Raw genomic sequence first — 16,740 nt, forward strand, 5'->3', positions numbered from 1 at the left:
GGGTACTGCTGTGTGGTATAATGTACAATAAGGGTACTGCTGTGTGGTTTATGTGGCATAATGTGAATAAGGGTACTGCTGTGTGGTGTAATATACAATAAGGGTACTGCTGTGTGGTATAATGTGCAATAAGGGTACTGCTGTGTGGTGTAATATACAATAAGGGTACTGCTGTGTGGTGTAATATACAATAAGGGTACTGCTGTGTGGCATAATGTACAATAAGGGTACTGCTGTGTGGCATAATGTACAATAAGGGTACTGCTGTGTGGCGTAACGTACAATAAGGGTACTGCTGTGTGGCGTAACGTACAATAAAGGTACTGCTGTGTGGCGTAATATACAATAAGGGTACTGCTGTGTGGTGTAACATACAATAAGGGTACTGCTGTGTGGCGTAACATACAATAAGGGTACTGCTGTGTGGCGTAACGTACAATAAGGGTACTGCTGTGTGGCATAATGTACAATAAGGGTACTGCTGTGTGGCATAATGTACAATAAGGGTACTGCTGTGTGGCGTAACGTACAATAAGGGTACTGCTGTGTGGTGTAACATACAATAAGGGTACTGCTGTGTGGCGTAATGTACAATAAGGGTACTGCTGTGTGGTATAATGTACAATAAGGGTACTGCTGTGTGGTATAATGTACAATAAGGGTACTGCTGTGTGGTGTAATGTACAATAAGGGTACTGCTGTGTGGTATAATGTACAATAAGGGTACTGCTGTGTGGTGTAATGTACAATAAGGGTACTGCTGTGTGGTATAATGTACAATAAGGGTACTGCTGTGTGGTGTAATGTACAATAAGGGTACTGCTGTGTGGTGTAATGTACAATAAGGGTACTGCTGTGTGGTATAATGTACAATAAGGGTACTGCTGTGTGGTATAATGTACAATAAGGGTACTGCTGTGTGGTGTAATGTACAATAAGGGTACTGCTGTGTGGTATAATGTACAATAAGGGTACTGCTGTGTGGTGTAATGTACAATAAGGGTACTGCTGTGTGGTATAATGTACAATAAGGGTACTGCTGTGTGGTATAATGTACAATAAGGGTACTGCTGTGTGGTGTAATGTACAATAAGGGTACTGCTGTGTGGTATAATGTACAATAAGGGTACTGCTGTGTGGTGTATGTGGCATAATGTGAATAAGGGTTACTACTATAGCATGTTTTTATGCACTATAGGCATTTGGGGACCCTGTTTTTAAAAGTGTGTGCCCTGCAGGACGCACTGTGTGTGTGTGTGAGACACAGCAGTGTGTGTGTGTGTGTGTGACACAGCAGTGTGTGTGTGTGTGTGACACAGCAGTGTGTGTGTGTGTGTATGTGTGAGACACAGCAGTGTGTGTGTGAGACACAGCAGTGTGTGTGTGTGTGTGACACAGCAGTGTGTGTGTGTGTGTGTGTGTGACACAGCAGTGTGTGTGTGTGTGACACAGCAGTGTGTGTGTGTGTGTGTGTGTGTGAGACACAGCAGTGTGTGTGTGTGACACAGCAGTGTGTGTGTGTGTGTGTGTGTGTGTGTGAGACACAGCAGTGTGTGTGTGTGTGTGTGACACAGCAGTGTGTGTGTGACACAGCAGTGTGTGTGTGTGTGACACAGCAGTGTGTGTGTGTGTGTGTGTGACACAGCAGCGTGTGTGTGTGAGACAGCAGTGTGTGTGTGTGAGACACAGCAGTGTGTGTGTGTGACACAGCAGTGTGTGTGTGACACAGCAGTGTGTGTGTGTGTGTGTGTGTGACACAGCAGTGTGTGTGTGACACAGCAGTGTGTGTGTGTGTGACACAGCAGTGTGTGTGTGTGTGTGACACAGCAGTGTGTGTGTGTGACACAACAGTGTGTGTGTGTGTGTGAGACACAGCAGTGTGTGTGTGTGTGACACAGCAGTGTGTGTGTGACACAGCAGTGTGTGTGTGTGTGACACAGCAGTGTGTGTGTGTGTGTGTGTGACACAGCAGTGTGTGTGTGTGAGACAGCAGTGTGTGTGTGAGACACAGCAGTGTGTGTGTGTGTGTGTGACACAGCAGTGTGTGTGTGACACAGCAGTGTGTGTGTGTGTGTGTGACACAGCAGTGTGTGTGTGTGAGACAGCAGTTTGTGTGTGTGTGACACAGCAGTGTGTGTGTGTGTGTGACACAGCAGTGTGTGTGTGTGTGACACAGCAGTGTGTGTGTGTGTGACACAGCAGTGTGTGTGTGTGTGACACAGCAGTGTGTGTGTGTGTGTGTGACACAGCAGTGTGTGTGTGGGAGACAGCAGTGTGTGTGTGTGAGACACAGCAGTGTGTGTGTGTGAGACAGCAGTGTGTGTGTGTGTGTGTGACACAGCAGTGTGTGTGTGTGTGACACAGCAGTGTGTGTGTGTGTGACACAGCAGTGTGTGTGTGTGTGTGTGACACAGCAGTGTGTGTGTGTGAGACAGCAGTGTGTGTGTGTGTGACACAGCAGTGTGTGTGTGTGTGTGTGTGTGTGTGTGACACAGCAGTGTGTGTGTGTGTGTGACACAGCAGTGTGTGTGTGTGTGAGACACAGCAGTGTGTGTGTGTGTGTGACACAGCAGTGTGTGTGTGACACAGCAGTGTGTGTGTGTGACACAGCAGTGTGTGTGTGTGTGTGTGACACAGCAGTGTGTGTGTGTGTGTGTGTGTGTGTGTGTGACACAGCAGTGTGTGTGTGTGTGACACAGCAGTGTGTGTGTGACACAGCAGTGTGTGTGTGTGTGTGACACAGCAGTGTGTGTGTGTGTGTGACACAGCAGTGTGTGTGTGTGTGTGTGTGTGTGTGACACAGCAGTGTGTGTGTGTGAGACAGCAGTGTGTGTGTGAGACACAGCAGTGTGTGTGTGTGAGACACAGCAGTGTGTGTGTGTGAGACACAGCAGTGTGTGTGTGTGTGACACAGCAGTGTGTGTGTGTGACACAGCAGTGTGTGTGTGTGTGTGTGACACAGCAGTGTGTGTGTGTGTGAGACACAGCAGTGTGTGTGTGTGTGAGACACAGCAGTGTGTGTGTGTGACACAGCAGTGTGTGTGTGTGACACAGCAGTGTGTGTGTGTGTGTGACACAGCAGTGTGTGTGTGACACAGCAGTGTGTGTGTGTGTGTGTGTGTGTGACACAGCAGTGTGTGTGTGTGTGACACAGCAGTGTGTGTGTGTGTGTGTGACACAGCAGTGTGTGTGTGTGTGTGACACAGCAGTGTGTGTGTGTGTGACACAGCAGTGTGTGTGTGTGTGACACAGCAGTGTGTGTGTGTGTGTGTGACACAGCAGTGTGTGTGTGTGACACAGCAGTGTGTGTGTGACACAGCAGTGTGTGTGTGTGTGTGAGACACAGCAGTGTGTGTGTGTGTGTGTGTGTGAGACACAGCAGTGTGTGTGACACAGCAGTGTGTGTGTGTGACACAGCAGTGTGTGTGTGTGACACAGCAGTGTGTGTGTGACACAGCAGTGTGTGTGTGTGTGTGAGACACAGCAGTGTGTGTGTGTGTGTGTGTGTGAGACACAGCAGTGTGTGTGACACAGCAGTGTGTGTGTGTGACACAGCAGTGTGTGTGTGTGACACAGCAGTGTGTGTGTGTGTGTGTGTGTGTGTGACACAGCAGTGTGTGTGTGTGTGTGTGACACAGCAGTGTGTGTGTGTGTGTGTGACACAGCAGTGTGTGTGTGTGTGTGTGTGACACAGCAGTGTGTGTGTGTGTGTGTGTGTGTGTGTGTGACACAGCAGTGTGTGTGTGTGTGTGTGTGTGACACAGCAGTGTGTGTGTGTGACACAGCAGTGTGTGTGTGTGTGTGTGTGTGTGACACAGCAGTGTGTGTGTGTGTGTGTGTGACACAGCAGTGTGTGTGTGTGTGACACAGCAGTGTGTGTGTGTGTGTGTGACACAGCAGTGTGTGTGTGTGTGACACAGCAGTGTGTGTGTGTGTGTGACACAGCAGTGTGTGTGTGTGTGTGTGTGTGTGTGACACAGCAGTGTGTGTGTGTGACACAGCAGTGTGTGTGTGACACAGCAGTAAGGTCACCACTAGCTGCCCCCATGTCAGGTCCCCCTGGCGCAGCTGAGACCCCGGGCAGGTAACGTAATAAGCTGGGGGAGCTGTTTGTTAATGAATGTAATATTCCCTTTGGCCCCGATGCCGGCTGTGAGATGCGGGTTCCCCCGTAGTGTTATTGGGTTTCAGTGTCGCAGAATAATCACCACATGTATGTGTATGGCAGAAGTGTGTGACCCGTGTGCGCCTATTATACAGTCATACAGCTTGGTGTGTGACCCGTGTGTGTATATTATGCCGTCATACAGCTTGGTGTGTGACCCGTGTGTGTATATTATGCCGTCATACAGCTTGGTGTGTGACCCGTGTGCGCCTATTATACCGTCATAGAGCTTGGTGTGTGACCCGTGTGTGTATATTATACCGTCATACAGCTTGGTGTGTGACCCGTGTGTGTATATTATACCGTCATACAGCTTGGTGTGTGACCCGCGTGCGCCTATTATACCGCTGACAGCGTCTCCCCTACCAATCACCGCCGACAGCGTCTCCCCTACCAATCACTGCCGGCAGCGTCTCCCCTACCAATCACCGCCGGCAGCGATTGCTAGCTGTGGACAAAGGGCCTTATTCACTACCGGACGTTACTTCTATTATGAACCCAATCTGCCGATTGTTTTGCGCTGCGCATGCGTGAACCGGCCGGTGCGATGGGGACAGTGATTGCGGTGGGTCTGCGTAGTTACTGCAGAGTGACAGGAAGTGCCGTTTGTGGGTGGTAACGGAGGGTTGGTCGGCCGAACGCAGGCGTGTCAGTGCGTTCGCTCGCCATTCCAGGGGCGAGCATATATTATCACAGCAATGCCCTATGCAGTCTGAGGCCTCATAGCGTGTGATGTGGTTAGTAATTCCTGAGTAAGGTCAGAGCCTGTGTAAGTGTGTGTGAGGCTGTGATAGTACTCCATGTTACTGATGGTCTCTCAGTCTTGTGTAGTCACTGTGTGTGATGAGGTTAGTTTATTCCTGAGTAAGGTCAGAGCCTGTGTAAGTGTGTGTGAGGATGTGATAGTACTCCATGTTACTGATGGTCTCTCAGTCTTGTGTAATCACTGTGTGTGATGAGGTTAGTAATTCCTGAGTAAGGTCAGAGCCTGTGTAAGTGTGTGTGAGGATGTGATGGTACTCCATGTTACTGATGGTCTCTCAGTCTTGTGTAATCACTGTGTGTGATGAGGTTAGTAATTCCTGAGTAAGGTCAGAGCCTGTGTAAGTGTGTGTGAGGATGTGATGGTACTCCATGTTACTGATGGTGTCTCAGTATTGTGTAATCACTGTGTGTGATGAGGTTAGTAATTCCTGAGTAAGGTCAGAGCCTGTGTAAGTGTGTGTGAGGCTGTGATAGTACTCCATGTTACTGATGGTATCTCAGTCTTGTGTAGTCACTGTGTGTGATGAGGTTAGTAATTACTGAGTAAGGTCAGAGCCTGTGTAAGTGTGTGTGAGGATGTGATGGTACTCCATGTTACTGATGGTGTCTCAGTCTTGTGTAATCACTGTGTGTGATGAGGTTAGTAATTCCTGAGTAAGGTCAGAGCCTGTGTAAGTGTGTGTGAGGATGTGATGGTACTCCATGTTACTGATGGTTTCTCAGTCTTGTGTAATCACTGTGTGTGATGAGGTTAGTAATTCCTGAGTAAGGTCAGAGCCTGTGTAAGTGTGTGTGAGGATGTGATGGTACTCCATGTTACTGATGGTATCTCAGTTTTGTGTAGTCACTGTGTGTGATGAGGTTAGTAATTCCTGAGTAAGGTCAGAGCCTGTATAAGTGTGTGTGAGGATGTGATGGTACTCCATGTTACTGATGGTATCTCAGTCTTGTGTAGTCACTGCGTGTGATGAGGTTAGTAATTCCTGAGTAAGGTCAGAGCCTGTGTAAGTGTGTGTGGGGATGTGATAGTACTCCATGTTACTGATGGTCTCTCAGTCTTGTGTAGTCACTGCGTGTGATGAGGTTAGTAATTCCTGAGTAAGGTCAGAGCCTGTGTAAGTGTGTGTGAGGCTGTGATGGTACTCCATGTTACTGATGGTGTCTCAGTCTTGTGTAATCACTGTGTGTGATGAGGTTAGTAATTCCTGAGTAAGGTCAGAGCCTGTGTAAGTGTGTGTGAGGATGTGATGGTACTCCATGTTACTGATGGTGTCTCAGTCTTGTGTAATCACTGCGTGTGATGAGGTTAGTAATTCCTCAGTAAGGTCAGAGCCTGTGTAAGTGTGTGTGAGGATGTGATGGTACTCCATGTTACTGATGGTATCTCAGTCTTGTGTAGTCACTGTTTGTGATGAGGTTAGTAATTCCTGAGTAAGGTCAGAGCCTGTGTAAGTGTGTGTGAGGCAGTGATGGTACTCCATGTTACTGATGGTGTCTCAGTCTTGTGTAATCACTGTGTGTGATGAGGTTAGTAATTCCTGAGTAAGGTCAGAGCTGTGTAAGTGTGTGTGAGGCTGTGATGGTACTCCATGTTACTGATGGTGTCTCAGTCTTGTGTAATCACTGTGTGTGATGAGGTTAGTAATTCCTGAGTAAGGTCAGAGCCTGTGTAAGTGTGTGTGAGGCTGTGATGGTACTCCATGTTACTGATGGTCTCTCAGTCTTGTGTAATCACTGTGTGTGATGAGGTTAGTAATTCCTGAGTAAGGTCAGAGCCTGTGTAAGTGTGTGTGAGGCTGTGATGGTACTCCATGTTACTGATGGTCTCTCAGTCTTGTGTAATCACTGTGTGTGATGAGGTTAGTAATTCCTGAGTAAGGTCAGAGCCTGTGTAAGTGTGTGTGAGGATGTGATGGTACTCCATGTTACTGATGGTCTCTCAGTCTTGTGTAATCAATGTGTGTGATGAGGTTAGTAATTCCTGAGTAAGGTCAGAGCCTGTGTAAGTGTGTGTGAGGATGTGATGGTACTCCATGTTACTGATGGTGTCTCAGTCTTGTGTAATCACTGTGTGTGATGAGGTTAGTAATTCCTGAGTAAGGTCAGAGCCTGTGTAAGTGTGTGTGAGGCTGTGATGGTACTCCATGTTACTGATGGTATCTCAGTCTTGTGTAGTCACTGTTTGTGATGAGGTTAGTAATTCCTGAGTAAGGTCAGAGCCTGTGTAAGTGTGTGTGAGGCAGTGATGGTACTCCATGTTACTGATGGTGTCTCAGTCTTGTGTAATCACTGTGTGTGATGAGGTTAGTAATTCCTGAGTAAGGTCAGAGCTGTGTAAGTGTGTGTGAGGCTGTGATGGTACTCCATGTTACTGATGGTGTCTCAGTCTTGTGTAATCACTGTGTGTGATGAGGTTAGTAATTCCTGAGTAAGGTCAGAGCCTGTGTAAGTGTGTGTGAGGCTGTGATGGTACTCCATGTTACTGATGGTCTCTCAGTCTTGTGTAATCACTGTGTGTGATGAGGTTAGTAATTCCTGAGTAAGGTCAGAGCCTGTGTAAGTGTGTGTGAGGCTGTGATGGTACTCCATGTTACTGATGGTCTCTCAGTCTTGTGTAATCACTGTGTGTGATGAGGTTAGTAATTCCTGAGTAAGGTCAGAGCCTGTGTAAGTGTGTGTGAGGATGTGATGGTACTCCATGTTACTGATGGTCTCTCAGTCTTGTGTAATCAATGTGTGTGATGAGGTTAGTAATTCCTGAGTAAGGTCAGAGCCTGTGTAAGTGTGTGTGAGGATGTGATGGTACTCCATGTTACTGATGGTGTCTCAGTCTTGTGTAATCACTGTGTGTGATGAGGTTAGTAATTCCTGAGTAAGGTCAGAGCCTGTGTAAGTGTGTGTGAGGATGTGATGGTACTCCATGTTACTGATGGTGTCTCAGTCTTGTGTAATCACTGTGTGTGATGAGGTTAGTAATTCCTGAGTAAGGTCAGAGCCTGTGTAAGTGTGTGTGAGGATGTGATGGTACTCCATGTTACTGATGGTGTCTCAGTCTTGTGTAATCACTGTGTGTGATGAGGTTAGTAATTCCTGAGTAAGGTCAGAGCCTGTGTAAGTGTGTGTGAGGATGTGATGGTACTCCATGTTACTGATGGTGTCTCAGTCTTGTGTAATCACTGTGTGTGATGTTGTTAGTAATTCCTGAGTACGGTCAGAGCCTGTGTAAGTGTGTGTGAGGATGTGATGGTACTCCATGTTACTGATGGTGTCTCAGTCTTGTGTAATCACTGTGTGTGATGTTGTTAGTAATTCCGGAGAAAGGTCAGAGCCTGTGTAAGTGTGTGTGAGGATGTGATGGTACTCCATGTTACTGATGGTGTCTCAGTCTTGTGTAATCACTGTGTGTGATGAGGTTAGTAATTCCTGAGTACGGTCAGAGCCTGTGTAAGTGTGTGTGAGGATGTGATGGTACTCCATGTTACTGATGGTGTCTCAGTCTTGTGTAATCACTGTGTGTGATGTTGTTAGTAATTCCTGAGTACGGTCAGAGCCTGTGTAAGTGTGTGTGAGGCTGTGATGGTACTCCATGTTACTGATGGTATCTCAGTCTTGTGTAATCACTGTGTGTGATGTTGTTAGTAATTCCGGAGAAAGGTCAGAGCCTGTGTAAGTGTGTGTGAGGATGTGATGGTACTCCATGTTACTGATGGTGTCTCAGTCTTGTGTAATCACTGTGTGTGATGTTGTTAGTAATTCCGGAGAAAGGTCAGAGCCTGTGTAAGTGTGTGTGAGGATGTGATGGTACTCCATGTTACTGATGGTTTCTCAGTCTTGTGTAATCACTGTGTGTGATGAGGTTAGTAATTCCTGAGTAAGGTCAGAGCTGTGTGAGGATGTGATGGTACTCCATGTTACTGATGGTGTCTCAGTCTTGTGTAATCACTGTGTGTGATGAGGTTAGTAATTCCTGAGTAAGGTCAGATCCTGTGTAAGTGTGTGTAAGGCTGTGATAGTACTCCATGTTACTGATGGTATCTCAGTCTTGTGTAGTCACTGCGTGTGATGAGGTTAGTAATTCCTGAGTAAGGTCAGAGCCTGTGTAAGTGTGTGTGAGGATGTGATGGTACTCCATGTTACTGATGGTCTCTCAGTCTTGTGTAATCACTGTGTGTGATGAGGTTAGTAATTCCTGAGTAAGGTCAGATCCTGTGTAAGTGTGTGTGAGGCTGTGATGGTACTCCATGTTACTGATGGTATCTCAGTCTTGTGTAGTCACTGTGTGTGATGAGGTTAGTAATTCCTGGGTAAGGTCAGAGCCTGTGTAAGTGTGTGTGGAGGCTGTGATGGTACTCCATGTTACTGATGGTGTCTCAGTCTTGTGTAATCACTGTGTGTGATGAGGTTAGTAATTCCTGAGGTCAGAGCCTGTGATACCAGGGGTACCTGGAAGTCTGATTCCCTTTTCATCCTCCATAGCTTCTATAAGCGAGGTTGGATGGCTACGAAACAGACCTTGACCAGATGGCTCTCTTTAACCATCCGCCACACGTACGCGGCGGTGTACTTACCTGCACCAGCCGTGGTGATGGCTCATCACACTAGGTCGCTTTGTACCTGTTGGGCAGCTCATCGTGGCGCCTCTGCTGCGCAGCTTTGCAGGGCAACTACGTGGGCTTCTGCTCACATATTTCTCCTTCCATTCCTTTGACAGCTTTGCCTCCACGGATGTGGCTTTTGGGTGGAGGGTACTCCGTGCAGCTCAAGATTATTCCCTCCCTTAAGGGAAGTCCCAGCGTAGTCCCTGTATCTCCTATGATGAAGAAGAAAATGAGACTTATGTCTTTCCTGGTTACCTTTTCTTTAAATTCACACAATGAAATGATGGTCACCAACAGCCAATCACAAGCAGCCAGTGTAGGTGTGTGTGTGTGTGTGTGTGTGTGTGTGTGTGTGTGTGTGTGTGTGTGTGTGTGTGTGTGTGTGTGTGTGTGTGTGTGTGTGTGTGTGTGTGTGTGTGTGTGTGTGTGTGTGTGTGTGTGTGTGTGTGTGTGTGTGTGTGTGTGTGTGTGTGTGTGTGTGTGTGTGTGTTGTACTGCTGTTTATTCCTGGTATTGATTTTGTTATTCATTTATTGGTGAGTATTTCCCTTTTGTTTTGTAATCCAATTGGGGTAAAAAAAAAAAAATACCTTTGAGCTTCAGCAGAGTAACAGGGATATCCTGACTCCCTGCAGGAAACTGATGCTGGAGAAGGAACTGGCCAGTATGCTGTGGAGGATCCGGTGGGAGGAACTGCAATTTGGGAATTCTGAGCGATACCACAAATGTGCTGGGAGCCGACTCACCCTGTCACTAGTGAGAGAACCTCATAAGTTATCCTGTATTACCTGCAAATATAATTCCATATACTCTTCCTAGCATATATACCATAATCTCAGTATGTTACTCCCCATTGCTCAATATATCACTGCCCTTATCCGACTACTCCATATACTCCTATCTCCTCCTATTATTCTGTATATACCCCTATCTCCTCCTATTATTCTGTATATACCCCTATCTCCTCCTATTATTCTGTATATACCCCCTTCCCATCTCCTCCTATTATTCTGTATATACCCCCTTCCCATCTCCTCCTATTATTCTGTATATACCCCCTTCCTATCTCCTCCTATTATTCTGTATATACCCCCTTCCCATCTCCTCCTATTATTCTGTATATACCCCCTTCCCATCTCCTCCTATTATTCTGTATATACCCCTATCTCCTCCTATTATTCTGTATATACCCCTATCTCCTCCTATTATTCTGTATATACCCCTATCTCCTCCTATTATTCTGTATATACCCCTATCTCCTCCTATTATTCTGTATATACCCCTATCTCCTCCTATTATTCTGTATATACCCCCTTCCTATCTCCTCCTATTATTCTATATATACCCCTATCTCCTCCTATTATTCTGTATATACCCCCTTCCTACCTCCTCCTATTATTCTGTATATACCCCCTTCCCATCTCCTCCTATTATTCTGTATATACCCCCTTCCCATCTCCTCCTATTATTCTGTATATACCCCCTTCCTTTCTCCTATTATTCTGTATATACCCCCTTCCTATCTCCTCCTATTATTCTGTATATACCCCTATCTCCTCCTATTATTCTGTATATACCCCCTTCCCATCTCCTCCTATTATTCTGTATATACCCCCTTCCTATCTCCTACCTATTATTCTGTATATACCCCCTTCCTATTTCCTATTATTCTGTATATACCCCTATCTCCTCCTATTATTCTGTATATACCCCCTTCCTATCTCCTCCTATTATTCTATATATACCCCTATCTCCTCCTATTATTCTGTATATACCCCCTTCCTATCTTCTCCTATTATTCTATATATACCCCCTTCCCATCTCCTCCTATTATTCTGTATATACCCCCTTCCCATCTCCTCCTATTATTCTGTATATACCCCCTTCCCATCTCCTCCTATTATTCTGTATATACCCCCTTCCTATCTCCTCCTATTATTCTGTATATACCCCCTTCCTATCTCCTCCTATTATTCTATATATACCCCCTTCCCATCTCCTCCTATTATTCTGTATATACCCCCTTCCTATCTCCTCCTATTATTCTATATATACCCCCTTCCCATCTCCTCCTATTATTCTGTATATACCCCCTTCCTACCTCCTCCTATTATTCTGTATATACCCCTTTCCTACCACCTCCTATTATACTGTATATACCCCCTTCCTATCTCCTCCTATTATTCTGTATATACCCCCTTCCTACCACCTCCTATTATACTGTATATACCCCCTTCCTATCAACTCCTATTATACTGTATATACCCCCTTCCTATCAACTCCTATTATTCTGTATATACCCCTATCTCCTCCTATTATTCTGTATATACCCCCTTCCTACCTCCTCTAGTGTGTGTATATGCAGGGTTGGACTGGCCCACAGGGGTACAGGGGAAATCCCCGGTGGGCCCCACTGTTTGAGGGCCCCAATACTTGCCCTAATGTAAAGTTCCAGAGTTTGCACTTGAATTACTCTATTAGAGGGTCAGTTACATGGTCTCTAATGTCTACCCAAGCCTGTGGGGGCTGTTCTCATCCCCTGTGGTAACTGACCTAACCCCAAAGCATGGGCCCCTACCACTGCAATCCCCTGATGGGCCCCCCATGCTCCAGTCCAACACTGTGTATATGAGGGTGTTGGAGTGCAGGATTGTGTGTGTGTGTATGAGGGTGTTGTAGTGCAGGATTGTGTGTGTATGAGGGTGTTGTAGTGCAGGATAGTGTGTGTGTATGAGGGTGTTGGAGTGCAGGATTGTGTGTGTATGAGAGAGTTGTAGTGCAGGATAGTGTGTGTGTATGAGGGTGTTGTAGTGCAGGATAGTGTGTGTGTGTGTATGAGGGTGTTGTAGTGCAGGATAGTGTGTGTGTATGAGGATGTTGTAGTGCAGGATAGTGTGTGTATGAGGGTGTTGGAGTGCAGGATTGTGTGTGTATGAGAGTGTTGTAGTGCAGGATAGTGTGTGTGTATGAGGGTGTTGTAGTGCAGGATAGTGTGTGTGTATGAGGGTGTTGGAGTGCAGGATAGTGTGTGTGTGTGTGTATGAGGGTGTTGTAGTGCAGGATAGTGTGTGTGTATGAGGGTGTTGTAGTGCAGGATAGTGTGTGTGTGTATGAGAGTGTTGTAGTGCAGGATTGTGTGTGTGTGTATGAGGGTGTTGTAGTGCAGGATAGTGTGTGTGTGTGTGTATGAGGGTGTTGTAGTGCAGGATAGTGTGTGTGTGTGTATGAGGGTGTTGAGTGCAGGATAGTGTGTGTATGAGGGTGTTGGAGTGCAGGATTGTGTGTGTATGAGAGTGTTGTAGTGCAGGATTGTGTGTGTGTGTATGAGGGTGTTGTAGTGCAGGATAGTGTGTGTGTGTGTATGAGGGTGTTGTAGTGCAGGATAGTGTGTGTGTGTATGAGGGTGTTGTAGTGCAGGATAGTGTGTGTGTATGAGGGTGTTGTAGTGCAGGATAGTGTGTGTGTGTATGAGGGTGTTGGAGTGCAGGATTGTGTGTGTATGAGAGTGTTGTAGTGCAGGATAGTGTGTGCGTGTATGTATGAGGGTGTTGTAGTGCAGGATAGTGTGTGTATGAGGATGTTGTAGTGCAGGATAGTGTGTGTGTATGAGGGTGTTGTAGTGCAGGACATTGTGTGTGTATGAGGGTGTTGGAGTGCAGGATAGTGTGTGTGTGTGTGTATGAGGGTGTTGTAGTGCAGGATAGTGTGTGTGTGTGTGTATGAGGGTGTTGTAGTGCAGGATAGTGTGTGTGTGTGTATGAGGGTGTTGGAGTGCAGGATAGTGTGTGTATGAGGGTTTTGTAGTGCAGGATAGTGTGTGTGTGTATGAGGGTGTTGGAGTGCAGGATAGTGTGTGTGTATGAGGGTTTTGTAGTGCAGGATAGTGTGTGTGTATGAGGGTGTTGTAGTGCAGGATAGTGTGTGTATGAGGGTGTTGGAGTGCAGGATAGTGTGTGTGTGTGTGTATGAGAGTGTTGTAGTGCAGGATAGTGTGTGTATGAGGGTGTTGGAGTGCAGGATTGTGTGTGTATGAGAGTGTTGTAGTGCAGGATTGTGTGTGTGTGTATGAGGGTGTTGTAGTGCAGGATAGTGTGTGTGTGTGTGTATGAGGGTGTTGTAGTGCAGGATAGTGTGTGTGTGTATGAGGGTGTTGTAGTGCAGGATAGTGTGTGTGTATGAGGGTGTTGTAGTGCAGGATAGTGTGTGTGTGTATGAGGGTGTTGGAGTGCAGGATTGTGTGTGTATGAGAGTGTTGTAGTGCAGGATAGTGTGTGCGTGTATGTATGAGGGTGTTGTAGTGCAGGATAGTGTGTGTGTGTATGAGGGTGTTGGAGTGCAGGATTGTGTGTGTATGAGAGTGTTGTAGTGCAGGATAGTGTGTGCGTGTATGTATGAGGATGTTGTAGTGCAGGATAGTGTGTGTGTATGAGGGTGTTGTAGTGCAGGACATTGTGTGTGTATGAGGGTGTTGGAGTGCAGGATAGTGTGTGTGTGTGTGTATGAGGGTGTTGTAGTGCAGGATAGTGTGTGTGTGTGTATGAGGGTGTTGTAGTGCAGGATAGTGTGTGTTTGTGTGTATGAGAGTGTTGTAGTGCAGGATAGTGTGTGTATGAGGATGTTGTAGTGCAGGATAGTGTGTGTATGAGAGTGTTGTAGTGCAGGATTGTGTGTGTGTGTATGAGGGTGTTGTAGTGCAGGATAGTGTGTGTGTGTATGAGGGTGTTGTAGTGCAGGATAGTGTGTGTGTGTGTGTATGAGGGTGTTGTAGTGCAGGATAGTGTGTGTGTGTATGAGGGTGTTGGAGTGCAGGATTGTGTGTGTATGAGAGTGTTGTAGTGCAGGATAGTGTGTGTGCGTGTATGAGGGTGTTGTAGTGCAGGATAGTGTGTGTATGAGGATGTTGTAGTGCAGGATAGTGTGTGTATGAGGGTGTTGTAGTGCAGGACATTGTGTGTGTATGAGGGTGTTGGAGTGCAGGATAGTGTGTGTGTGTATGAGGGTGTTGTAGTGCAGGATAGTGTGTGTGTGTGTATGAGGGTGTTGGAGTGCAGGATAGTGTGTGTATGAGGGTTTTGTAGTGCAGGATAGTGTGTGTGTGTATGAGGGTGTTGGAGTGCAGGATAGTGTGTGTGTATGAGGGTTTTGTAGTGCAGGATAGTGTGTGTGTATGAGGGTGTTGTAGTGCAGGATAGTGTGTGTATGAGGGTGTTGGAGTGCAGGATAGTGTGTGTGTGTGTGTATGAGAGTGTTGTAGTGCAGGATAGTGTGTGTGTATGAGGGTGTTGTAGTGCAGGATAGTGTGTGTGTATGAGGGTGTTGGAGTGCAGGATAGTGTGTGTGTGTGTGTATGAGGGTGTTGTAGTGCAGGATAGTGTGTGTGTATGAGGGTGTTGTAGTGCAGGATAGTGTGTGTGTGTATGAGGGTGTTGGAGTGCAGGATTGTGTGTGTATGAGAGTGTTGTAGTGCAGGATTGTGTGTGTGTGTATGAGGGTGTTGTAGTGCAGGATAGTGTGTGTGTGTGTATGAGGGTGCTGTAGTGCAGGATAGTGTGTGTGTGTATGAGGATGTTGTAGTGCAGGATAGTGTGTGTGTATGAGAGTGTTGTAGTGCAGGATTGTGTGTGTGTATGAGGGTGTTGTAGTGCTGGATAGTGTGTGTGTGTATGAGGGTTTTGTAGTGCAGGATAGTGTGTGTGTGTGTGTATGAGGATGTTGTAGTGCAGGATAGTGTATGTGTGTGTATGAGGGTGTTGTAGTGCAGGATAGTGTGTGTGTGTATGAGGGTTTTGTAGTGCAGGATAGTGTGTGTGTGTGTGTGTGTGTGTGTATGAGGATGTTGTAGTGCAGGATTGTGTGTGTGTATGAGGGTGTTGTAGTGCAGGATAGTGTGTGTGTGTGTGTGTGTATGAGGGTGTTGTAGTGCAGGATAGTGTATGTGTGTGTATGAGGGTGTTGTAGTGCAGGATAGTGTGTGTGTGTATGAGGGTTTTGTAGTGCAGGATAGTGTGTGTGTGTGTGTGTGTGTATGAGGATGTTGTAGTGCAGGATTGTGTGTGTGTATGAGGGTGTTGTAGTGCAGGATAGTGTGTGTGTGTGTGTATGAGGGTGTTGTAGTGCAGGATAGTGTGTGTGTGTGTGTGTGTATGAGGGTGTTGTAGTGCAGGATAGTGTGTGTGTGTATGAGGGTGTTGTAGTGCAGGATAGTGTGTGTGTGTATGAGGGTGTTGTAGTGCAGGATAGTGTGTGTGTGTATGAGGGTTTTGTAGTGCAGGATAGTGTGTGTGTATGAGGGTTTTGTAGTGCAGGATAGTGTGTGTGTATGAGGGTGTTGTAGTGCAGGATAGTGTATGTGTGTGTATGAGGGTGTTGTAGTGCAGGATAGTGTGTGTGTGTATGAGGGTTTTGTAGTGCAGGATAGTGTGTGTGTGTGTATGAGGATGTTGTAGTGCAGGATTGTGTGTGTGTATGAGGGTGTTGTAGTGCAGGATAGTGTGTGTGTGTGTATGAGGGTGTTGTAGTGCAGGATAGTGTGTGTGTGTGTGTGTATGAGGGTGTTGTAGTGCAGGATAGTGTGTGTGTGTATGAGGGTGTTGTAGTGCAGGATAGTGTGTGTGTGTATGAGGGTGTTGTAGTGCAGGATAGTGTGTGTGTGTGTGTATGAGGGTGTTGTAGTGCAGGATAGTGTGTGTGTGTATGAGGGTTTTGTAGTGCAGGATAGTGTGTGTGTATGAGGATGTTGTAGTGCAGGATAGTGTGTGTGTGTGTGTATGAGGGTGTTGTAGTGCAGGATAGTGTGTGTGTATGAGGGTTTTGTAGTGCAGGATAGTGTGTGTGTGTGTGTGTGTGTGTATGAGGATGTTGTAGTGCAGGATAGTGTGTGTGTATGAGGGTGTTGTAGTGCAGGATAGTGTGTGTGTGTGTGTATGAGGGTGTTGTAGTGCAGGATAGTGTGTGTATGAGGGTGTTGGAGTGCAGGATAGTGTGTGTGTGTGTGTGTGTGTGTATGAGGGTGTTGTAGTGCAGGATAGTGTGTGTGTATGAGGGTGTTGTAGTGCAGGATAGTGTGTGTGTGTATGAGGGTTTTGGAGTGCAGGATTGTGTGTGTATGAGAGTGTTGTAGTGCAGGATTGTGTGTGTGTATGAGGGTGTTGTAGTGCAGGATAGTGTGTGTGTGTGTGTATGAGGGTGCTGTAGTGCAGGATAGTGTGTGTG

The 16,740-nt window shown here is 46.5% G+C and overlaps 1 protein-coding gene across 1 annotated transcript in view; it reads left to right on the forward strand.

Annotated features, from left to right (window-relative positions):
- LOC148474023 (atrial natriuretic peptide receptor 2-like) overlaps positions 1-16,740 on the forward strand; it is a gene marked incomplete at both ends in the record, with an annotated part of 147,297 nt that overhangs the window by 50,047 nt on the left and 80,510 nt on the right. Inside the window, one exon of the mRNA XM_088459210.1 lies at positions 10,164-10,284. Coding sequence (XP_088315336.1) covers positions 10,164-10,284 — 121 coding nt within the window. The remainder of the gene's footprint in view (positions 1-10,163; positions 10,285-16,740) is intronic.

This window comes from Taudactylus pleione, unplaced genomic scaffold (assembly GCF_031769625.1).
Source record: "Taudactylus pleione unplaced genomic scaffold, aTauple2 ptg000898l, whole genome shotgun sequence".
In the NCBI taxonomy this organism is placed as follows: domain Eukaryota; kingdom Metazoa; phylum Chordata; class Amphibia; order Anura; family Myobatrachidae; genus Taudactylus; species Taudactylus pleione.